Below are 26,130 nucleotides of genomic sequence, written 5' to 3' on the forward strand. Positions count from 1 at the left end.
TGATGAAAATCAACCCACACTAAGGCATACCACTGGAGAGATTCAGAACTCTGTACAGAGAAGATATATTAAATTTCCAGGAGAAAAAATGGCTTAAAGTTTCTTAACAGAATTAGAAAGTAGACTGTAATGGCACTATGAGTTTCAAAAGTCTAAGGAGAAATTATCTCTAGCCTAGAACATTGTAGCTAGCCAAACTGTCAATCAGCTAGGAGGGTAGAGTAAAGAGATTTGTTTAAGAAAATGAGGTTAATGGAATATTGCTTGATCGATGTAATGAGGGCAGATTTAGACAACTGGCATAGAGCTTAGTGGCTGAGTTAGTGATAAGAACAAGTAAAACTAAGCAAATGGTAAAACCAGGTAATTATCAACTCTGGAAAACGGAAAGTGCAGAAAAGGAAAGGTCATCACAGCATGTTGAAGTTTCAGCTATAAATAGATATTTGCAGTCATAATGATTAAAAAACACTTAATATTTATGGAACCAAAAGGATGATATACCTATATTGTGAGAATGAGATGATAGAAAGAGTGCATGTATATAGTGAGGGCAGGGGGAAAGAGGCTAAAACCTCAAATTTCACCACAGTAAGAAGTCCAAGTCCTAAAACTGAAAAACCAAGAAGTAGATTCACAAGCTTGTTGTTTGCTGATGGAGGCAAATAAAAGAATCCCACAATTTGAAAGTGGTTACCTCTAGGGTCTTCTCTGTTTCAAAATGAGATACTGCCAATTATTCTTCATAGAGATTTTACCAGTTAATACTCCCTTAAGCAATGTATGAGAGACCTCACCCCATCACTTTATCAGTTCAGGTCCCCTACAGAGTGGTGCCAAGTCAGGGTTAGATATGCAAGAATTTTACTGAGATAAGTGCCTAGGAAGGACAAGGGGAGGAAGGAGGAACCTTCACACCACAATGCAGGTCTGAAACCTATGAAGAGGGAAGGAAGAATTGTGTTCAAAGTACCTCAACCACAGCAAGGGAAATGGGGAATCCCAGAGCAAAGCTGCTGGATAGAGGAGTTCTTCATTGGGCAGGAGTAGGCTAATCATTATACTACCACCACTCCTAGTCACTGCCTGGGTGCTGCCTTGAGGAACACGGCCTCAGCGTGTGAACGGCAGCGGATCAGAAAACCACAGCCGGTGTCGGTCAACTGTGTTCACTGGTGTACTAGTAAACCATTAGCAATTAATTCTACATAAAGTTTTTTAAAAAGTTTTTATTCATAGCATTTATGACTTTCTGGGTGTAAATACTCCCACCGTGGCCAGTTTCAAGCTACCAGTATACCACAATAGTGTGATATCACTGAATGCTGAGTTTGGAAGAGATACTAAGGATTGGCTTGACTGGCTTTCCCAAACCAGGAGCCTTTAACTTCCAGGGAGCCTTTAAACTGTGCTCCATGCAGCAGGTTTTCATGAAAGGACATCTGAGTAGTGTGCATCCTTAGCCACGTTACTCACCAACCTAGTGTATGAAATAACTGATGGTAAGTGTAGTCTATAGTTTTACTTTGCATTTTCTTTAGTATGAGTAAGTCTGAGGATCTTTTCATATATTTTTGTAGTATATTAAATGCATTTATCTTATGTAATATATTTAATGTATTTTCTTTTTTATGAATTAACCCTATTTTTATTATTTTTAATTAAAATCTTTATACCTATGTTCTTAAAAATGGAAATCTTAATTCATTTATCTGAATATATTAAACCATTTAGTAAGTGAACATATAAATACTACTTATTATTTTCTTATCATATGATTAGCATTTTCAAAATTAACCCCTCTCAACCCTTCCAGAAGGTAAATAGGAAATAAATGTACCATAAAAAACTTGATGTAGGTAGAATCTAAAATTAAAAAACAAATTACTAGGATTTCTTTTTTTTTCCCAATTTTTTAAAGTAATAATTACATGTAGAACATCAAAATACAATGTCTATAATTAACTTTCAGGGAAATATTTTTTAATATCATTAAAGTTGATTGAATGCAGAAATTTTATGGAAAAAGTTACTGAAGAAAAGTTTTAATCTACTTCCCAACACACAGAATGACAACAACATAGTGAAGAATTTTCCATCTGAGCAGTCTGCAAGGACAGAGTAGAATCTTTAGGGAAATTAAGTTTGTAATTATTAGGCACACATTTTAATAATAGATACATTCTATATTGACTCATTTATATGCATCCTTGGTGTAGCAAGTTGAAAATCATCCACTACTAAGTGAGAAGCTAAGAAGCTCTGGATGAAATGGTCTTTTAAGATATTACACATGTTTTAAGTATTTCTAGTCATGCAGGTAACAGTGAAAAAGCAGAATCTTGAACTAAACCAGCCATCAGAAGTCGTCCAATACAATCTCTAACCACAAATGTACTTGGACAAAATTTAAAGCAAAAACTATTTTTAAAAAAAGAAATCCAAAAAAGGCATAAATTCAAGAATTGCTCTTTCATAAAAGTTTTCTATCTTTTTGTTAACTCAAGGACTGTTACCATATGTATCTGGAGGGAAGGAGGTAAAAGATCTATGGATACACAGAGTTTTAAAATGCTACAGTTTTCCCAGGAAAGTACACCTATTTCATCATCTTTCAATCAATTATCTAGTTCATGATCCATGTTTGACTCCAAATGCTGTGGTTTTTCTTCTGTTCCTCCTCCTTTAACCAAAACATCAACCACAGCCATTTTCCCAGTAATTAGTATTTTCAACCAGAAATCAATAAAAAGAAGCAGATGAATATCAATTTAAGGTAATCAATTATGAAAATTTATAGCAAGTGTTTAGTATGGTGAAGGTTGAAAGTGGTAGCTAAAAAGAAGTTTGGATTATCTGTAAAATTCTCTGATCATAATTTTCTCAAAACACTGATTCAAGTACTAAAAAAAAGAAAGAAACTTACCTCATCTACATTTTCAAAGGCATTGATGATGTCGTAAGGTAAACAAGACAACAGATCAATCACAAACCAAGTTTTCAGATAGTTCATCCTTATCAACTTGGGGTCAGAAATGACCTCTCCACCAGGTCCCACAAAGGTCGTATGAAAATTTAAAACAATGTCAACCAGGAAAATAACGTCCACCACACTGTCCAGCACCAGCCAGGCTATGTTGTTCTGCTTCGTTTTGAAGGAAACATTGTAAGGAACCATAATGGCGGTGTAGAAGGTAAGAATTAAAATCACCCAATCCCAAGTTGTTTTAAAAGCACAATAGTGTAAAATAATGTGTGGTGGCGTCTTTGGCGCTTCTTGCTTATACTGAGGAAGGATATCTGATCCCAGCTGAAGAACCTAAAAGAGAGAAAATGTATACATAAGTGACCTGGACATCTCTGCACAGTTAGGAATGAATTCAAATTTACTGGCAGTCAAACTACAGCCTATTTATCATGACTCCTGGTATCAAGCCCTGTCATGCTCTGCAGTTTCATCTCCATCTTCTGAGTTGTATCAAAGTTTGTTTAAAATCATTCCAAGTCCAATCACTCTGCTGAAGTTGATCTGTTTGCCATTCCCTCTGGCTTTCTCTCCAGTGGCCAACTGCTGGTTCAAAAACTGGCCCCCATACACAGAAGTCAGGAAGAGACCAAAGAAAGAGGCAGACCGCTCCTGATTGGTAGGTGGCAGTTTTAATAAGCAAAGGAACTTACGAGGCCTTTACTGAGCAGAACAAGACCAGTAGATCTCTGAACCCACCGACCACATCTTAAAAGATTATACAGAGGTTTTAACAGGATTCAGTCACATATTCAGTCCAGATGGCCTCAACAGCACCATACTCTCTCAAAGTAGCATCCTTAAAAATGGTTCCCACTGGGAGAACATAACATTCCCAGGACAGGGGAGGTGGGGAGGAGCCTGCAATTGCCTGGGTCCAGCTCAAGGGTCAACCGGCAGTCACATCCTGTCAATGACCTCCTCCAACACCGACACTGACCCACAGCACTGCTGGACATCCACTTCTGGGCGTGCCTTTTGCACGCTCACTGGGCAAGCTTTCCTAGAACCACACATCTCTCACTGATTTGTCTAGCTGTCATTTGCATGACTCACCATTGTCCATTCTTCACCTATTTGGCATCTTAAGAGCATAACTGACTCTAATGCTTGGTTGGTGCTGTTGAGTGGGACCTAGCCAAGACCCTAATGGCTGGCACAATGGTATCAGGGTTGTGTATGTTGTAGCCTGCTTTTCCCTTTTACCTTTTCAATCAGGACTTAAAGAATATTGGATTTCATGCCCAGATGCAAATTCCCTTTAGGAAAAAAAAATACTAAATACTCAAGTTTGCTTCTCCATACCTTTGTGACAAGTGGAGAAATTTCAATGTAAGGTTAGATGAACCTTGACTTACTGTAATTAGATCTCATTAAAGAGACAATAAGGAAAGCAAATGACAAAGCAAGAGCTGAGACCTGGGCAATGGTAACAAACATAGGACTTAACACTTCCTTCCAGAACCTGGAACCTGGAAATTGTGAAAAGGAGTTGAAGAAGCAGGTCAGAGACCTCAGCTCCTTGCCACCAATGAAGCTAGAGCTGAGAAAACCTATGTATTAAGAAGTCTGTAAATGGGACTTTGATAAATACTGTTTCCAGCAGCTTGGCCCTCTTATGCATCCAATTATTCAGTGTCTCTGGGACTAATGGGACCCAGAAAGTAGGAGTCAAGTTCACATTATAAAATTATAAATGCACTAAACGTGTGAATGTGAAAACAAATACAGCATTTAAGTCGTATGCCACAAAGCAAAACAAGTATATCAGCATTTTTTTGAAACTTGGGAGAGACTTATCCTGAAAAGTTTCTTTTACACATAGAACTTACATAACTGAAAACTAAGCATATAACACCCATTATTACTACTTTGAAATGTGAAAAACATCACTGATATTCTCTTTAGCCATGCATTATAATTATTGTTTTAAGTTTGGGAGTTGTAAGTACTGTTTGTAAAGATTTTTACATGTTTATCCTCATCATCAGTCGCCCAGCCATACTTTTCCTGTAAAGTCTTAAATTACTCAGCAACAAATTATCCTACAAGAAGGTACGCTTCATGTTGGGACGGAGCATTAAGTACATAGAATCATACAGAATCCTGGTCTCTCTCTCACTTTTCAACCACCAGTCCAACCGTACCAATTTCACTGTGTTAAACATGAAAATTTCCTCCATAACCAATAGTTTACCATCTGTATTCACACAGTCTGTAGTTTGAGTACAGAGAAATCACACTTAGAAAATAACTCAGTGCCAGGGTGCATTAGGACCTTCAAGGGTCTGAGACATTTCTGTAAATACTAAAATAAAAATTATATTTTACAACTGCATTGTTACAAAGATGAAAAAATTAGTGTCATATATTCAAAAATTTTACCTAAACATTTATTTTTTACCTTCTACTGTTAACAGAAATTCAAACATCCTGTGGACCTCTGAAAGTGCCATGGGCTGCACACACAGTGCTAATAGACAAGTCAGCCTTGCTCACCGCCCCGGAATAATGTAAGGTGTCTCCTCTAGAGCTTTAGGTTTATTTTTATTCAAAAAGTTACTGTCTCAAGACATAAATACAAATTAGAAAACAGTGCAATTAGGACAACAGAATGTATAGGACAACAGGTTACAGTAACATATAAAATATTTTTTGCTGGTTGAAAACAAAGCTGTAAGAACTGCTTTCACAAAGAAGTACTCCTTTCAAGAGTGAGGACAAAAAAAAAAATCAACTTAGGTTTACAATTGTATATACTGTCCTCTCAGCAGTTCTAGTAAATGCAGTGGTGTGAAAAACAACATAGGCAACACTTTCACACATAACAGTTTCTGTTGTTGGAACATCTGTTAGACAAGTCTGATTCCATTTAATACTAACCATGATGGAATAAAATAATTGTATTGTATCGTGACCTATGGTTTTTGGCTACGACAGCCCAATGCTTGTTGATTTCTGACTTAAGAACTGGAAGCCTTTTGGTATTCACCCATCTAAAGATATTCTTGTATTGCAAGCATATTAAGGCATGGGATGATTACAATAATACACCCCAAGAACTGAGAGATGACTGACAAAAGATAGACGCACATGTACTATAAGTTAATATTTTGTTTTAAATGATGTCTAGCTGCCCAAGCCTCGCAAAATGAGTTGATGTCAAAATGGCAAGTAGCCACTTTCTGTTTTAAACTAATTTATTTGTGAAAGGACATAAAATGAAGTTTAAAGCTTAGCTTTCAAAGCATACTATGGGTTATGAATTCTATTTCTTAAATCTGGCTACAAACTGGGTTCATCTGGAGAAGTTTAAAAAAAAATACAGTATATTCATGTATACTGACCCCACACCAGGAAATAATTAAATTCATTTCTGTCGGCTCTCAGAGAATCTATAGTTTCATCATCTTTCCAGGTGGTTATAATGCATAGTTCAAGATAAAACCTCTGTCTTCTATTTCTTCAGACATTCATAACCCAGTTCTCAGACAGTGACTTGCGTTTGTAAAGCAATCCCAAAAAAATGCTACAAGGGAAAGAGGAGGGGAGCAGAAGAGGAGGCAGAAGGGGAAAAGAATGGCAAGGACAACAAAGAAAGGGACACAGGGGCTTCAGCTCCGACCTTTCTCACAGGCAGAGCACCACATTAACCTCAGCCCCAGCACCGGGGCTCCTTCACAAAGCAGTGAGGAACAGCCCTCCACTTTGTTTCCTCTGTACTTTCACGAGCAGTGAGCCCTAGGTGGAGGAGGGGATGAAATCACATTTTCTGATGTATTATTGTACTGCCACAGACACATTCCTTCCCTCTGAATATCTAAGCGCACTGACGCTGAAGGATTCAGGACCTCGGACGTGATGGTGGTGGGGATGTTTACCTTCCCGCAGTACGATAGTGACAAGCAGAAGCCAATCAGCGGGATGTCAGTGCAGGTGGAAAAACAGATGAACTGCCTACACGGAGATCAGGGTCTTTGAAACTGGCGATCAGCTCCAAATTTAGAGGACCCAGTGGAATTAAGATAAAATTTTTATGTGTTGGAAAAAGTGAAAGAGCCTGAAATTCAAAAGCAAATCCAAATAATACTCAGGTTGTGTAAATTATATGACTCTGAGTACAACTGGAAAAAATTCTCTCTCTCTGCTAACTCAGTGCTTCTTCTAGGTCAGTCTTTGAAGATCTAAGAGCACACACAGACCACATCTCTTTTGAAAACCTTGTTATTCCTACATGTTCTCTGAAATCAAGCCTAAGACAGAAAGCAGTTTTGTATCTGAATCAGGCTTGTGAATTAGGGAAAAGAAACTGACAATAATCAAAAAGCAAAGCAAAAAAAGAAAAAAAAGTCAGATGGGAAGGAAAAGGAATGAAAGTTCCTCAAAAAATTAAAGTAAAAATGATGAGCTGTCAAGGGGAAAGGAACTTTCCTTTTAATGCAGAGGGGGGAAAATCCAATCTTGAGTGATTCAGGGAACTAAGGTAGAAATTTTCCTCTATGGCCTCTTTCCTCTTGTTCTTGCCCATTTGTGTTAACAAAGAAAGAAAAACTGAATAGGGTGTAGTTAAGGGCCAGAAGGAATCAAGACTGTAAAAGTCAGCGGCCACGGAGACAAGCTCCTACACTTCGCCTTGATTTGTAGAAAGAAACTGGGCAACGGAAGGCAGAAAAGAAAGTAGCTTCAAAATCAAGCAGTGCTTAATAACAAGCACTACTGAGAAAAAGAAGCTGTACCTAATTGCTTTAATTCTTGTGCTAACTGCATATCATCTTTTAAAATACTGTGATTGCTGTGATTAGTTAACATTCAGATATGCTAATGTCTTACTTAGGCCCTTAAGACATGTCTGCACATCGAAGTATTACTCTTTCCCCAAGCTAACAGTGCTGTTTAGAGCAGAAAGTCATACAAGTCTCTCTGTTAGCAACGGTCCAAGAAAAACTCCAGAGCCTTCCAGAAAGAATGTCTGTTACTTTCTAACTCTCTCCAAACTAAATTTAATATCTGCAACTAGTTTAGAAAGTTACTCTGGAGCACATGAACTCACTTTTATCCAGCAGAGCAAACCGATGGACACAGACATTTAATTTTGTCTTTCTCTTCTGTGGTAAGTTACGTCAGAATATTTTGTGAGTGCCTACTTAGTGATCAGCATAGTTCTGGTATTTTGATTAGCTTTTTGGCATCTTTCATACAGTAAGGCACATAATGATTACAGAAGACATGTGATCATCAGAGCTTCTGGCTGCCTTGAAGTTCTGCCCTCATTCCTTTTCCCTCTGGTTTCAATACACTCTCTCTAGGTATTATCACCTGGTCCTATGGTTTTAACAGCCATGTCTGTGAGGTGACACCAAGGACTGTGACTCAAACCTAGATATCCCTCCAGAGCCAGACCCATGAACCCCTCTGCTTTTAGGGACCTCCACTTGAATTTCCTGTCAGGCACTTCAAACTTAGTAAGCTCAAAACTGAACTTATTATCAGTGCCCCCAAACCTTCTCTTCTTTCTCTTCTATTTGATATTTTATTAACCAACAGCAGCACTATCTACCTAGTTGTTCAAGCCAAAAACACAGCGTTGTCCTTGACTCATCCCCTTTTCCATAATCATTCTAATCTCTCAACAAATGCGTTGACTCTAATCTTGCTACATCTGCAATCTGCCCACTTCTGCTGCTGGTTCCCTTGCTTAAGGCCATGGTCATCCTAGCTGAATTACCACCAGAACTTCTTACCTTGTTTCCCTACCTACCATTTCAACACGGAGCCACCAGGTCAAGCAAGGGGTCTTAATTAGAATAAATATTGTAATTAAGGCTTAAAAATTACAATAAATATTGTAATTAAGGTTAAAAAATGGACCTCTTTTGCAATCTGGTGACATCCATGGGCTCCTTTTTAGAATAATGTTTTCAAATTAGTACAATGAAAATACGGGATATCAAAGGAGACCCTTGGGGCCCATCTCTCTTTGAGAAGTTTTGTGAAACACAAACGTGATCATGTCATTTCCCACATGGACACTAGCCGACACTGTTCACTGTATACCACCTTAGCGCTTCCTTTCCTACCTGACTTCACCCACATTGAATTCACACTCAAAAGGCATCATATTGTCTCATCTCTGAGTCTGCACATGCTGGACTCCCTGGTATAAATGACTTTCAGCCCTTCTTCACCTGCCTCTTATATTTTTCCTTCAAGATTCACTCAGCCCAGGTATAGCATCTCACTCAGGAAACCTTTCCAAAAGCCCCAAGTCTGGGTAAACACTCCTCCATGTGCTCCCACTGCACCCTGTCACAATGTTTATCACGTTTTGTTGTCAGTTTCCTGTGCTGGACTTTAACTCCTTGATGATAGGACCCATTGCTTACTCACCCTTACATCCTCTGCAGAGAACCAAGCATGGAGCAAACCCTCAATAAGTGTTTGCTGCACACATAAGTGAATGAATGGGTGGACTTCCTATCTCATTTGCTCAGAGGAAACCTCCTACTCTGCAGACATCACCTGGGATGTCATAAATCACTTTCCCATTTCCAAAGTAGAAGAGCATAAAAATAAATCTATGAAATTTCTATAATTCTGCAAGGGAAAAAATCAATCAGCAGGTAAGTATTTGTAAAATAACAGCCAGAAATATCTATATTGAAACATTTTGGGGGAAAAATGTACAACCACTACCACTTTGGGAAGCAAAGTTAGTCTCACACTTACTTCAGCTAATCTTGAATGTTTGTGGACCACCTCTGTTTTATTCATTGGCGTAAGCTGCTGTAAAACACTTCGGCTATTTGTCAAAGCCCGTGTCAATCGGGCAAATTTTGTCCAACCTTAAAAATAAGGAAAGAAAGTCTCAGTTTTTTCACACATGAAGAATACAGAAGCCAACATTCTTGCTAATATTCAAGGGATCTCAGAAAGAGCATAACATGCAGAATTAATGAAAAGTATCCATCTAAAGCATTGTATTGCTACATAGACATCATTATATATTTCAAGTGTAGCTATAAAATAATAAGTAATTTTTATGTGTGACCTTTGTGTTTTGCTCACATCTATTATTTAGTCCCTATAGCCAGGCAGCTAGTTGTCCATAAAATCTGACCTCCCCTTTACATTGTATAGTTTTGTTACTGGGAAACAGCTGCCCAGTCTGGAATACATCTCCCAGCATCCCCTGCATCGAGATGTAGCCATGTCCCTAGTTTTCATCAATGGAATGAAAGCAAAAATGACATGTGTCACATCCACGTATGCAACAACTTAAGAAGCAAGTGAAACTTCTCCGCACTTTCTCCCTCCTTCTGCTAGCTGTAGGCAAATGACAACAAGTCCCCAAGGGGATGTTGATAACCATGTCAGTCACTCTCACTAAATTGTGGTTCATCTCTCCATCCTCAACACTTGGTACAGGGCCTGGCATAAAATAGGTCATTAACTGATTGATTAACTAATTACTAAAAGTTACATATAACTTTAAAAATAACTCCATTTTTACTATCATGAACATTAACATGAAATATTATCGTGTCTTATTATCATTGGGTTTGGGTTTGGTTTTTGCTTTACTGGGTTAAAATGGTGAGGATGTCTTCAGATGGCAATAACTACATTGGCAATAGGTCTATTAAAATATTTCCTGTTGATCATTTCTCTTCTTACATCAAATGAATATTATAATTGTGCTGAATATTTCTAGAAACTTCCAAGTCAATCTTATACTTACTGAAGGTTCATATTTCTAAGGTAGGTAATGTTGCAACTCTTAGTACATCTGATTATTGGATTAAAAGAGAAGCCTACTTTTACTCCCTCTGTGCAATAAGGTTTGGAAAATATTTTTAAAAAATAAAAGGAGATATTGAAGGAATAAATTCATTAACACATGGAAGAATACAAACCATCAAATGCCATGTGTTCTTTCTCCCTAGGATCATACAAGAAAGTAAATATGTGAGGAAAGAGAAACATGATGATAAAAGCTTATCATCATCCTCTGATTTTCTATTTCAAGCATCATGACCATGCACGACTTTTTTAATGAGGAAGCAGCACTTCCTAATTTAAATACAAAACAGCGCTTCTTCAAATATGTCTCTGTATGTGTATCTCATTTTACACATGAAGTCAATATAATCAAGAAATATTTCAGCCCTTTACCTTATTTCAATTTCCTGAAGGAAGAAAAAATGTTAAACTGTGAAAATAAAACACATGCACTTTTTCCTATGGGAAAAATATAACTATCATTGATTAAATAGCAGAAAGAAACTGAAAGAAAAATGCAATGCTCATTCTTCGTTCTGAAAATTTACCCACAGTGTATTCTAAGAGAGACCACCTTCAAACATAGATGAAAAGGGAGCTTACTGCCTGATGTGACTTTTAGACGCCAAATCTCAATCTTTCTATCTCTGGTTGTCTAGTACTGTAAGTGGCATACGGTGTTGAATGAATGAATGAGAACATTAATTTTTAAAAAGTTAAATAGGAACTGATACAGCATCCATATTATATGCAGTTAAAGTCAGAATACAAGAAGGAAATATGTTCAGCTCTTGGCAGATACTAGCATGACTCATTTGTATCTGAAGGGAGGGCTTGGGCTTGGAGAAGGTAGAAAGGGCTTGGTAGAGGGCTTGGGAGGAAGCGTGGAAGATTATAACTCTGCCCTTGGAAAGAGAATTGGGGAGCTGCTAACAGGACAAAAAAGGTGGTGGCAATTGTCAAAATGACTCAGACTTACTGGAAGAGAGAAATTTAGGAGGAAATACTTAGGAAAGATTCCTTCTTCCTAAAGAAAGCAAAGCCAAAGGCAGTTGTCTAATTGAGTAACCATTTATGAGCTTTGCTATCAAAATTCCCTGGGAGCTGGAAAACCAATGCAAAGTCAAGGAGTGTTTTGTTTCAAATTTTAATCAAAGGGAGCACTCAGAAATGAGCTCCCTGAACTGCTCAGTGATCTCTTTATTTGTCTCTGGTTAGGGCTTTCTTGTAGTCCTCAGTTCTAAACAGTTAGCATTTTTCTCAAGACCCCTAACCACCCCTCTCCTCACTCTCAGCAGATTACCTTATCAAATATGTTATAGGCAGGAAAAGAAGACATAAGAAACACAACAGCCTTCAACTTCCCCTCTGTCCCCTCCACCTCTAGACCCACCCACAGTGGCATCCGATTCTTGCCTGTACCTTTATGAACTAGGAGAATTAGGCATTTGCTCTTTCCAGATCATGCACATATTCATGGACATGTAAATGGTTTCTAGACTTTTCACTATCACTAACAATTTCACAGTGAATTTCCTTATGCCTATCCCTCTGTGCTCTTGCACACATCTGGAATTGCCCATGTTATTAGCTAAATTAGTTCATTTGATCTGTCACAAACCCCCACTGTACCGTCAAACTTTGAAAAAGTTGAGCAGCCACACCAACTAGGTCAGAGAAAAAAGACAGATCAGCAGTTCTAACTTTTCTCAGCGATACATTTTCTGATCTCACCTTTACAGAGACCTAACTGGCGTGACTGATTATTCAGCACAGTTCGCCGATGCTACTTAGATGTGGTCGATACGGGGTAATGTGAACAGACAGCCGAATATGAAGAGCCTAATACTTGCTCTATGAGTTGTTCATGGCATTATGAGAACATTTGTTCTCCTAAAAGCTCAGGATGCCAACTCCTTCTTAATAAAACATTAGTTTAGCTCTATTGGGTTGCAATTAACCTCTCTGTCATGGACTGCCTATTCTTAAAAATAAAAGGAAGTTGCAGCGGCAGTTAAATCAATCTACTAGACTGCAACACAAGACTCTAATCTACAAGAAAAAAGCTTAGGTAAACAATTATACTCTTGGCCAAAGAGACTACATGGTATAATTACTCATATTTCATCTGCTGTTTCCTCTCTAAAGAAAACCATTGGCTTCCCACAAGGGAAAGGTTGCTATTTTTGCTGTTATTCTCATTCCTAAGGAATTTTTTTTCTCTCAATTATTGGCATGAAGATGCCATAACTATTGGGAACACACTGTAAGTGTCTCGGCAGTTTTGCAATCTGTTTGAAAATACTGTACAGTATAAATGGGCAGAGATTTGGGCCACGTCTTTTAGAACACATATGGATAACCAACAGAATGGATTTCTTGGCTGTAATTTTTCCCTTTTGTATTATTACAAATGATGTATCAGGCACCATTGACTGATAATCTGACCAACAGTTCCAAGACCTCAATACCAGGAATGAAAGATAGGGAAAACACTTTCCCCCTCCCTTGAATTACTATCAGCAAATTCTATTGTTTCAAAACAGTACAATCCTGTCAGAATCAGAGTGTTCTCAACCTGTGCTTCATTTTTATACGGAAAAAGGAGAGCAGGGGATTAGGGAGGCCAAGCCCCAAAAGTACGTCTCCACTGAAAGGATGAGGCAGCATGCTGCAGTACGGAGAACACTGGATCACAAACCAATCAGACTCTGAGTGTCGAGATCTTCAACAGAAAAATGGAGATGATGATACTAATTTTCAGAATTACAGGAGTGAGCAATAAAGAATACAAAGCTTCTGACACATATTAACTCCTCTATCAAAACTGGTTTTCTTCCCCTGCAACGGTTTTTGCTACCATCCATCACGGTATAAGCCAAAGGTATTGATGACGTCACTCACTGTCATTTAAGTTAGAGGCAAAAATTAATCTAGAGTGAAGTTTTGGTGATCATAGGATTCATTATGAGGAAGAGCTACACTCAAGTTAGTTGTCTGTCGTCACGTTATAGTTACTACCCCAGATACAATTTAGAAATAAAATTCACAATTAGCCAGTTTACACAAGTCCTTCAGCCACATGTCTGAGTTTCCTGGTAAATATACCACTACAAGTAGGAGATTGACATCGCTTCCAAACACTCTGTCAAATCCTCAAAGGATGTGGGCCTTTGTCACTGGCCCCTTTTCACAATAAGAAGATAAAATGCCCTTGTTCTGTGATGAAAAAAGTTATATTCTGGCTTTACGGTGTGTAATTTCCCTTGTCTGTTCTGCATCCTAAAACACTATTTCCTATATCCTAGACCAAGGTTTAATTACCTAAGTAGTTGTTGAAAATTTTGGAAACACCCTCAACCCACTCCCTTGCAAGCATCCTCAACTCCCTGACCCTTCTCCCTGATTCTTGAGTTTCTTGATTCCTGCTCATCTGACCAAATCCCAACTCTGGTTAAATCCAACCCACCTACTTTGGCACCTAGACACCTCTGACTAAATATGGGTGAACTAAACGCATAATCATGCTCGTAGACACTAATGAAATGTATGACCACGAGCCTCACATGGGCCTTAGTGTTGCCCAGCAAATCTGCTGAATTTAACCTTGGCCACTCCATTCTCTACACAACCATTTCATACCTCCTCTTCCTTCTTATCCTTTCAACACCCTCTCACCTCCTCACCATTCTTATTCTCAGTTGATAACTGCATTTCCTCTTTTATACTGAGGAAATAAGAGAAATCAGCAGAAAGCTTCTATTATATATTTACTTGTTTGTGACCACCCCCCCCCCCATTAGATTGTAAGGGAAGGAACTTTGTTTCTCCAAGACCTAGAATAGGGCCTGCACAATCCCGTGCGTTCAGTCAGCATTTCTGGTTGGGGAAAACAGATAAAATAAACAAAAGGAATTAATATTCCTAGAAGAGTCATGAAAAGGTTCACTTTAAGTAACTCTGGTGCCCAAGGCTGAATTAAAAGTAAGGGTATTGTCTCCAAATACCCTTAACACTCTAGACTCAAATTACTTTGATACTATGCTGTTATCATGAAATCTCATCTGCCCTTTCCCAAAAGTTCCACGTTCCCCTTTGTTCAACTTAAAAAGTTGAAAGATGCATTTTGGTGCCAAGTTTTCAGAGCATAATTTCCTATACTGCTAGTTTCATAGGGATAGTAGGATGATTGCTTAATGGCATAAATACTTTATTTCTATTGAATTTTTCATATTAAATTTACAACTCATGAATAATAGAAAGTAGCTTGTATACACCATTCATAGTTACATTGTGCAATACTTCTTTAGAAATCTGTTGTGTAATTTGAAAGGTGTGGAGGAGTCTCAAAATAAAAGTCTACTTAAAATAAGCTCTTCCACTACAAATTCTGGCACTGAAAAGAGATATTTTGCTCTAATGCTTTTCACAATGGAGTTTGATTTTGCCTGTAAATTCTAATTTACATGTCTATTGAACACACAGTTCAGAAATCAAGTGGTCTGAGTTGTCTGGAGTTTATTCAAATGTCATATTTTGTAAGAATAAATTACACATTTAAGAGAGAAAGAGCTCTATGATTCTGAAGGGACGATGCAGAGAGATAGGGGTGGTGGCAGATAAATGGAGAGATATTAATTTGAGAAATAAAAGTCAGTCCTTCAACATTAGCACACTCTCCCCAACCTCACTGTAAAATGCTACCAACGTTCAGTTTCCATAAATAGTCACCACCATTATTGTTTCAGCAGGTCAAAACTATGAGAAAGTATTGTGCTTTTCTTCGCCAACTTTATCTGTGGCATGAAATCATTTAAAGTAAATGAAAAAAAAACAATAATCATCAAATATAAATGAAAATTTAAGTATAAATATTTAGGGGAGAAATTCTGTGACATTAAAGCTTCTTACTCAGTCAGGGTGTCATTCATGTAAGAAGGCAAGAGAAATTCAGTTGAGAAATATGTTAGGCCACAAATCATGTGCCAATCAGCTATCTTTTATTTTAAAATTTATCACTTTAGGGTACATTCAGCTGTTAGCTGTAGGTTTTTCATAGACATTCCTTATCAAGTTGAGGAAGTTCCCCTCTAGTCCTACTTTGCGGAGAGTTTTCATCATGAATGAGTGCTGGGGATTGTGAAATGCTTTTTCTGTGCCAACTGATACGATCATATGAGTTTTCTTCTTTAGCCTGTTGTGGATTACAGTGATTGATTTTTGAATTTTGAACCAGCTTTGCATATGTGGAATAAATCCCACTTGGGTATGTGTGTAATTCTTCTAATACATTATTGGGATCTATTTTTGTTGAGGATTTTTACAACTACATTCATGAGAAACATTGACTGGTCTGTAATTTTCCTTTCTTGTAATGCCTTTTTCTGGGTTTGGTATGATGGTACACCTGGCCTCATAGAATGAGTTAGGAGAGTTCTCTGTACTACTATTTTCGGGAAAAGACTGTGTTTTCACCAATGAAACCATCTGCACTTCTAATTTTGGAAATTTATTCATTATTAACTTATTTAATAGATATAGGACAATTCAGGTTATCTATTTCTCCTAGGGTGAGTTCTAGTAGTTTGTACCTTTTAAGGAGTTGGTCCACTTTAACTAATTTTCAATTCAGTGACTACAGAATCATTCAAGGTTTTTTGTGTTTGTTTGTTTTTCGCATGCTTTCATGTCCATGGGATGTGCTGTGATAGCCCTTGTTTAATTTCTGACATTGGTAATTTATGTCTTCTCCTTTTTTCTTGGTTAGCCTGGCTAGAGGTTTGTTAACTTCAATATTCTTTTCAAAGAGTAAGCTCTGGGTTGTAGTCATTCTCTCTAATGTTTTGTTCTATTTTCTACTTCATTGATTTCTACCCTAAGGTTCATTACTTCTTGTCTTCAGCTTTCTTTGGCTTAAATTGCTCTTCTTTGTCTAGCTTCCTAAGGTGGAAGCTCAGGTTATAAATTTTATATCTTTCTTCATTTCAAAAATATGCATTTAATGATATACATTTCTCTCTAAGCACTGCTTTTGCTGCATCTCAAATATTTGATAAGTTGTATTTCCATTTAGTTCAAAGTATTTTTCTAATTAAAGGCTTTTTTTTTTTTTTGGACCCATGGGCTATAAAGAAATGTGTTAGTTCCCAAATATTTAGGGATTTTCTAGTTGTCTTTCATCGTTTTCTAGTTTAATTCCATTACAGTCTAAGAACATACCTGGTAAGATTTTTTACTCTTTTAAATTTGTCAAGGTGTATTTCATGGCTAGAATGTGAGCTAGTCAGTGACTGTTCCTTGTTAAGTTTGAGAAGAATATGTATTCTGCTGCTACTACATGGAGCACCATGAATTTTAAAACAAAGGAGCATTAAACCTAAGTACTATTAGAAGATTATTCTATTAAAAACAGTATTTATTTTTTCTACTTTAAACTTCCTAGACACTGGGTCTATGAGTAAAGGCAGAGGAACAGGTAGTATGGGTCCAAAAATAAATACTTTATTCAATCTTACAGGAGATGATTTAATTCACACATTTGCAGAAACACTCACAAATGAAGTGTTCTCTGTTATACTTTAAATGGTCTGCATATCACAATATTTTCCTCTTGTAATTTGATGCTAACCAGAGACTGAGCAGGTATTACACATATAATAACATATACATATATAATATATATAATTCATATATTATATGAATTTATATCCAGGGAATAAACCTAATAAAATTTTTCTATAATTATGGTTACAGCTGAAATGATTAAAACTTCTGTGTCAGTTTTTTTAAGAGGTAAGAAAAGGCAATGTTCACTAAATGTAACAAAAATATTTGATTTTTAGTCTCCTAAGAGATTATTAAAAATAACATTTCATAAAAACTTCTTCCAAGGGTATTTGAAATTCTTCATTTATATGACACCAGTTGCTAATTTAAACATAACTGGAGAGAATAAAATGAGAGTAAATTACACAGAAAAGTGGGTAAAAGCTCATGCCACTGACTAATGTTTCCTACAGCAGTCTCTGAGTATTACAGTCAATAAGACTCCAATCAGAACGTTTGCATTTTGCCAGCCACTCTCTGGATGACAGAACTTTTCTTTACATAATTTAGCAACATCTACTCAAGAGAATCTACAACAACCAAATAAAGGGAGAAACATAACCTGCAAAAGTCAACTAATCAAACTCTAATCAATGTAACAAAATTTAATCAACTAATCAACTGTGTTCTAACAGAACTTCACCCAAACAATCCCACAAGCTGTTTTACTTTCTATTTCTAAAGCTCAGCATGATAGAAGTTGTTGAAACTCCTATTATATTGATTTGAAACTAACAATGCTTTATGAAATCTCTTCCTTGTATCTTAACGTCAATTCTCTTATTATAATTTAAGTTAACCAACTATTATTTCAACATTCTACTTCCATTCAAATAATATGATTGAATAAAACATTCTGGACAGTTACTCGAATGAATATAAAGCAAAAGAAGGGTCACAAAGTAAAAATTTGTTTTCCAGTTCAACTAGTGGATTTTGTTAAAATAATAAAATAATAATAGTAATAATAATAATAATAATAAATTTAAGTGATAGGCTAATTCTTAAATATGGTAATTCCTTTGAAAATTACCTTTTGTTGAATCATCCTCTATTGGCTGTTTGAACAATGTAATATCCTTGAAAGTGCATAGAAACAAAACCACCTTCTCATGTTCATTTCTTATTGGTGCAATTTGCATATAAAACCAAACAGGGGTTCCTGTTAAAGAGAGAAAAGACAGTGGAGTGTGACATAGCCACCACAATGATTTGGCCTCCTGCTTTCCTTCTTCTTTCAGCTGCCAACTGCTATGCCAGGAATCAGCACCAAAACAACAGTATTTTAATTGCTGAAAAGGATTTTTTAAAAAAACTTTAATTTTTTATCAACTACCAGTTGATTTTGATACAACTACCAAAAATTAATAAATACATTTTTCAACCCAAAATATCAAAATGGCGGTTTCACTATTTAAGCAATGCCAGCATTACCGTTAGATCGGAGTCCCTACACCACTCTTACCAACTCCTTTTGATAGTCTCGCCAAGTGTGAGCATTCCTACATGCTTCTCCTTGTCACTTTGACAAGTGTTTCCATTTGACTTCAAAAATCAATACCTGATGTTCTGATAAGTATTCTTTCTGGAGGAACATCTGAAATGCTTTTCTATCTCAAGTCTCTCTCATCAGTCAGATAAACTTACAAGATAACTCTATAGGTCTGACTGCATCCCCACATCAGAGAAAGAGAACTTTAGCAACCGTTGAGCCCTGATATACACAGAACTATACCAGACGCCTTTAAAGTCATGTTAAAGGGAAAAAAAATGTCCCTAGTCCTTGAAAGTCTCAGGCATCTTCATGATACACTGCTCCCACCTCTCTCACTCAAAGCATGAGGTTGGACCTTGTCATCATGTTTTTGAAACAATGGCTCCTGCAGACTTCAGAAGACACAGAGTTTCAAAGCATTCAAGGCTTAGGATTTGGACAAATCAGAAACTGGAATTATGTCAAATAATAAATATTTGAAGACACAAGAAATGCCTACAAAGGAATAATTACCCATTAAATGATAAAGCACTGAGGGAACATTCCATCAGAATCAAAAAGACACATTTTCCATTACAGTCTTTCCAAGCCACAGTGCAATAAAGCCACTCCAAACACTCTGTCTTAAAGACATTCATTCTTGTCAGGTTTGGGATATGGGGAGTGAACTGTACAGCTGTTAATAGTCTCTAGGTAAGAGTTGATGGCCTGTTAGTGAGATCTCCAAAGAAAACCAATAAGAAGCACCTCCATATCTCTGGCCAAAAATTACCAGGTAATATCACCACAAAGGGGAATTTCCCATTTACATGAGAATAGGTGACTTAACTACTGGGTGCTAGAAGTCAGAGAATTAGAGAGGAGATTTCTATAAATATTCAGTTTCTGACAACCCGGTCCTTTGCAACCTGAGGGGGCCTACGGAAAGACATGGCCTTTTCCAAAATGATTACAGGATGAGACAGGGATCTCAAAAACAATCACACCATCGCCCAGAAAGGCTTGCTCTTTGTTTTCTGCTTCTTATTTTACACAGTGTGTCCAGGAACTGTGAGTGATGTGCACAGTTTGACAAATCACCAGACCCAGATGCTGGCAGATACATGGCCTGTGGCTGTACCAACACAGTGAGCTTGAGGCAGCACGGTCATAAACAGAGAAAAAGGGGCATTAAAAATAAGTCGTTTTCCAAGGTCTGTTAGAAATCCAAACAGAAAGAGATGATGTTACAGTTCAGACCTTCCTATGAAAACTTTTCAAATTTTGGCATAGATTCAGGGCTGTTTTTAAAATTGCTTTCAGATATCACGGTAGAGTTTTTTCAAGTTGAGTTACAGAGTTAGACTTCCCTAAGTAGGCTGAGTTTTTGCTGAGTGGCTAATCCATATTCTGGATTTGGGGTTCAAGGTGATGGGAATTCTGGGAGGGTTAGGCAAAGAGGTCTGTAGCTGCTGGGAACTCAAGGCAATGCCCTGGCACAGATTATCTGGAGTTGCCCCAGCTATGACAGTTCTGCCTTTGTGTAAACACAAAGATCCATTTTCAGTCATTATCCCAGAGCCACTGCTTCCTTTCCAACAGTAGAAGAAGCTCCATCAATCAGAGCAATGGATCTAAAGAAGAGAGGCTGCAAACTGAAATGTCAATCGTGACACATATTATTAAATCAGATACCTCAATCTCTCCGTTGGCAAATGGTGTTTAGCCTAATTATTCAACGGAAGTGTTGGGAGGACTTGGCATTCAGGCATCCCCAAAACAGTTTTCTACAGACATGTGAACTTTTCTAACATTAAAAAATGTCCTAAACATACTTTTTTCAGTTGACTTTCAAAAGCCTTTAGCTAACTATTTACAAGATTATTTAAAGCTGCTTTTAAAGTACAGTAGAACTCCATTGCAATACATGGGTAATTTCTACTCTTCATATTAAAGGAAAAAAAAACTCAATGCAGATACTATCCGGAAGAGTTTTAATCTATAGTGCTGTGGGCTATAATTCCTACTGGCACTAAGCAGACAGCTACATGTATATAGATAGTTATCTGAAAAGAATCAGACAGGCCTGAACAAAGGCCAGATAATTATTTCAAGCCATCAAACTAAAGCAAACCATCCAAACTACCTTGGAAGGAAACTTTTGGGAATGAAAAATTCAAGTTACTGCTAACATGATTTAAGAGATATAAACAAAACAAAATTTTCATGAAGCTATTTTTGAGAAAAATCAGAAACTATGGACTTGTCTTTGAAGCTTTAAAATCAGAAAAAAAATTGGTTATTCTGCTTAAATGCCAGGGTGAACTGATTTTAGTAATATGGAATACTTTTAAATTATTTGCTAAACTCCAGGCACATATCTAAGTCATTCAAGGAATAACAGCCCTACATGAAAATGAAAGGGAGGGGTCGGGGGAAAACTCAAGTGGTAGAGTACATGCTTAGCATGCACAAGGTTTTGGGTTCATTCCCCAGTATCTCCATTAAGATAAATAAATAAAAAACCTAATTACCTCCCCACCAAAAAAATTAAAATTAAAAAAAAAATTTTTTAACAAAAGGGAGTTTAGGCATACAGGTCTTCTACAAATAATTATCAGTATTTGGACCTGGTGAAAAAGACCCAGAAAGCACTAGAGCTCAGCTTTTCTCTTGCAGAAGACAGAGCTGATCATTCAGAATGGATTGCTTTCTTTTTTCTTTTTAAATTTTTAAATTTAATTTATTGGGGGGGTGGTAATTAGATTTATTTATTTTAATGGAGGTACTGGGGATTGAACCCAGAACCTCACACACGCTAGGCACGCACTCTACCACTGAGCTACTACCCTCTCCCCCTTAGAATGGATTGTTTTCTAGCTGACAAGCCAACAGACATTTGGCTATGATGTCAAAGAGAAATACCTTTTCAGCCTTGATTCTAAAATGAAGGATAAGATGAAAGGACATTCCATAGGTAAAACCACTGAGGACAAATGTTCCTGTTACCAGGTGCACTGCTGTGAAGCAGTGCCTATGGGTGTTGTTACCCCTATGATAGTCTATTAATAAAAAGAGAAACCCAAATTCAATTCTAAATATTCCATAGAGAACAAATGTTTAAGGTACAATGGAGAGGATAAATTATGCTCCACAAAACCCAACCAGCATAAATATGGTACAAGTGTTTCCTGTTGAAGCTAGAATGATTCCTGAACTGGGGAAGAATTTACCATCAATTTCCACTTAAGATAAAAACTGGCTTTGCAATCATTTATCATTAACACTAAATAAATTAACTCATCCCATGCAGGGACTGTTCATTTAAAAAAAATAAAGAGGTCAGTTTAGGAATACAGCAAAAAGAAATAAATTAAGTGACTATTCAAAGAAAACATTAGAAAAGAGACTGGTTGATGAGTGTACTAGTTGCTTTTTCATTTGGCTGTTTTTTTTTCCCTCCAAGCCCAATAGAGAGTCTTATCAGACTCTCCCGTAAGTATTTAAGACCATATCATGCCGTCTTATGTGATTACATAATGGACAACTGACCATTCACAAATCCCATCATCGAGAACAGCACACGACAGTCAACACAAAGTTACTGGATGTGAATGACCCATTCTGAAAGTAATAATTACTTTCATGAGCCTTCCACACAAAACAGTCTAAGTCTAAAAAAAAGGTCCTACTGGTAAAGATTCACATTATATACCATGTATTCACATGTCATCTATGTATGTGTAGAAAGGTAATCACACATACCCATTGACACCAATCAACTTTCCCTTTAATCATAAGAAGAAATGAATGCATTTCTCTGACATTTTTAGTTGCTGTCACATAACTATAGGATCTTTACCATGGGTATTAATCACAAAACATTTTGCCATCTGACACAAAAAAGTCACGTTCAAAATGCACTGTATTGTTCTTTCATTTCTCAAAAGGTTGCTTTTTATAAGTATTATTTATTAATTTTGCTATCTAATTTTACCAGTACCTCCTGCCAAAAGAAGCAATAAAAGTTTTATATTCTCCCTACCCTATAACTACCACTTACTGAAACATAATATTAATCGAGTTGACATGTCTTACTGGTAATTTAGATACCTACTGTTTTTCTTGTACAAAAGAACTTCAAAGCAGTTTGACTCGTAGTTGTCAAAAGTCTGCCTGACTTTCTCAATGGTTTTCTTGTCAGTCAATTCCCCATACATAAAACTGGAGAGAGGAAAAAGAAATCCATTTCAGTTTCATGTTGCTTTTCAGTGCTACATAAAATCATCTATTTGTCTTTTTCAAATTAGGTATTCAGAATTAGTTACAAAATATAATGTTGCTCCCACAAAATGAATTAAAATATTGAAACTATGTTCTAATCATGATTGTTAAACTGCTTGCTAAAAGCTAGCTTTAGAAATTATTTTGAACATAAAGAGAGAGAAAGACGCAGTCCTCACTTTACACAGGTCCAATATGCACCGATTTTAGTTAACATGCTTTAGTTAAATAATACCAGTTTCCCAACAGCACAGTCCAAACTTCAGTTTCCACAATACATTAACTGTGAATGATTGCATAAAGTATAAGATTTGCTGCTAGCTTATCGGTCTACATGTCACTAGTAAATAACAAGGACACATTACAATCAGTGACCAATGCCACCACTTCTTTCAGAGCCTGTCAGTATTACTGTGCATCTACTACTAAGTTCCTGCACAGACAGCAAAGCATGTAGCTGTGTTGTCTTTTTGTCTCTCTGTGGTAAACTCACGTGACGTTTTACAAAAATAGATAATCAAAGGCAAGAATTCTCAATCAAAGATGAAAGTCTATCAAAGAAATGAAAAATGATAATGCTGGAAGTGAAATTCAAATTAAACATAAATGAAGTATCTTCTTCTATAAGAATAGCAGGAATGTTAATACTGTTGTCATTTGAGAGACTCTAGATACGCACCCAGAAAAACTTAGTGACAACAAACCTATCAACATAAATCAGGAAAATTGTGATAAAAAGAATCACGGTTTCCCAAGGGAAATAATGCTAGGGTCAAAAAAAAAAAAAAAAACCAACAAAAAAACTTCACATTAAACGAGCCCTAAGAGGTAGTTCACAATACTGAAAGTCATAGGATAAAAGAGTTGAAGTGGATTCAGACTCAAAAAGGAGTATGATTGCTAACAGATATGAAAAAATACCCTCTTAATATTATATTACAAGAGTGCAGGTATGTTCAAATAACTCATGGTAGCTTTTTACAAACAAATGAAACATTTTAATTCTCAATGTCTCTAATGTTCTAAGGCTCAATGTACTAAATAAATACCAGTTTTACTATTATTTTCATTTCCGTGCAGTTATAACCAACAGAATTTTTTTAATATTTTGACAATTTTAAAGGTCACAGAACAATCACAATTTTTTTCATTGAGTACTAAGACCACATTACATGGTTTCAGCTTGCACGGTCTTTTTTATGCTCCCAAACTACAATGAAATGTGAAGACTCCATATTACACATAAACTGCATCAGCTTTCTCATTATTTATGAGGATTTTTTTTTTTTGAGATATGCACAAGTGTAGCTAATGGGAGGAAAATAAAGGAAACAAATTGAAGGAGACACATGCTATTACTACAGCTAGAAGAACTCACAAAGACAGATTAAAGAGTGAGCATCCACATCCCACAAACAGTTCTTAATTTTTGAAATTATCTATTTTCCTAAGAGAATCTCACCAAGAGTCTGCGAATCTATAAAACAGGACACAGTCAAAGACTAAGCCTCTAAAACTCTGTTCACAATCATCAAGTGTGCATCTGGTTTTAGATACCTAGTTCTACTAGTTGCTATAATATTCCAGACCATGTCTTCCACCAGGAAAAAAATAGGTGGCACTTGACTAAGTTTTTGAAGGCTCAAGTATATTTTTGCTATTGCTTTTCTTCCAGTTTTCAACAAGTTAGCTTATTGGCCAGAGGTAGATCCAAGTGTGGTGGAGCCTGAAGCAATTTTAGGGGCCCTCTTCAAGGAAGGGAATACAAAATTATAAAACAAAATCAGGTAGAGAGCCTTGAATGGCACGCACTCAAGTGAAAACCCCTGAAGGTTAAGATTTATCATCTTTATGGGAAATCTGCTCCTGAATGTCTCAACCCGGAACATTTACAGCATGAAAAGCACAGTTTGTTAGCAAGTTGTAGCAAAACTAGCAGCATTCAACAGTGATGCCACATCACAACTAGACATTACAGAGTCATGACCATCTTATGGTAACACTAACCAAGCAACTAGAATTCTAGAAACCAAGAAAGTAGATGAGGTCAACCAAAGATCGTCCAATCTGCATCCCGCATTGTCAATGATAATATTTCTATCTTTTATAAAAAAAGAAATTTAGTTGTCATTATAATTGTAAAATAAGCTCTTGCTTATTCTCTTACATCTCAGAATAGAATGACAGACTCTAACTCCGTAACCCTACAGCCAGACTAACATACGAAGCTTCAGACAGCATTGAAAAGCCACCATTCCCGTCAAAGCCAGAATTTCAACTCATCCAAGTTTTATGAAAATCTCTTGAGGGCGTTAAATTAAATTAGAATTCCTTGGTTAAAGAGCACAAATTCACCTTCCTTCCCTCCCCCAAAATAAAACACTAGTTTAGTACTGTTAATATTTTTTACAGACAGGTAAACTTTTGTATTGACTGTTATTTTTAATCTAAAGGCTCTAATAAAGAGAAAACTTTAAGACACACATACAAAAAAAGAGAGGACTTAAATTAACTAAATGTTTGTGGTTTTAAAGAAAAGAAACACCACTCAGAGTTCTATGGTTCAATAAACGAAGACAATAATCACAACTGGCCAACATACAAACATAAAAAAGAAAGCGTCTATAACAAGTAACTAGGATAAAAATTGTGGAAAATTAACTCTAAAAAGATTAAAAAATAAGTTAACTCAAATTTTAAAAAAAAGAAACTGTCTCAGAAATTAATGCAATAATACCACTTAAGAAGAATTACAAGTTGGATTCAGCTAAAATTCTGAAAAGGTGAAAACAAGCAATTTTTCAAAAAAAAAAAAACTCTGAAAATTCTGTAACATATTCTTCTTTAGCCCTCACCATGCAGAAATAGCCTGTCCTAAGAAAGTAGACATTTTAAGGAAGAATCCCCGGTTATTACAATCTGAATAATTTTTCAAAAATAGTCTTTTATTTCTTACATTGTT

General features: G+C 36.5%; 1 protein-coding gene across 1 annotated transcript in view; it reads right to left on the reverse strand.

Annotated features, from left to right (window-relative positions):
• Nucleotides 1–26,130, reverse strand: part of KCNH5 (potassium voltage-gated channel subfamily H member 5) — a 271,218-nt gene that overhangs the window by 209,810 nt on the left and 35,278 nt on the right. Inside the window, exons 3-6 of the mRNA XM_010976670.3 lie at nucleotides 23,002–23,108; nucleotides 18,444–18,572; nucleotides 9,752–9,867; nucleotides 2,927–3,319 (exon numbers count right to left, since the gene is read on the reverse strand). Coding sequence (XP_010974972.1) covers nucleotides 2,927–3,319; nucleotides 9,752–9,867; nucleotides 18,444–18,572; nucleotides 23,002–23,108 — 745 coding nt within the window. The remainder of the gene's footprint in view (nucleotides 1–2,926; nucleotides 3,320–9,751; nucleotides 9,868–18,443; nucleotides 18,573–23,001; nucleotides 23,109–26,130) is intronic.

This window comes from Camelus dromedarius, chromosome 5, assembly GCF_036321535.1.
Source record: "Camelus dromedarius isolate mCamDro1 chromosome 5, mCamDro1.pat, whole genome shotgun sequence".
Classification (NCBI taxonomy): Eukaryota; Metazoa; Chordata; class Mammalia; order Artiodactyla; family Camelidae; genus Camelus; species Camelus dromedarius.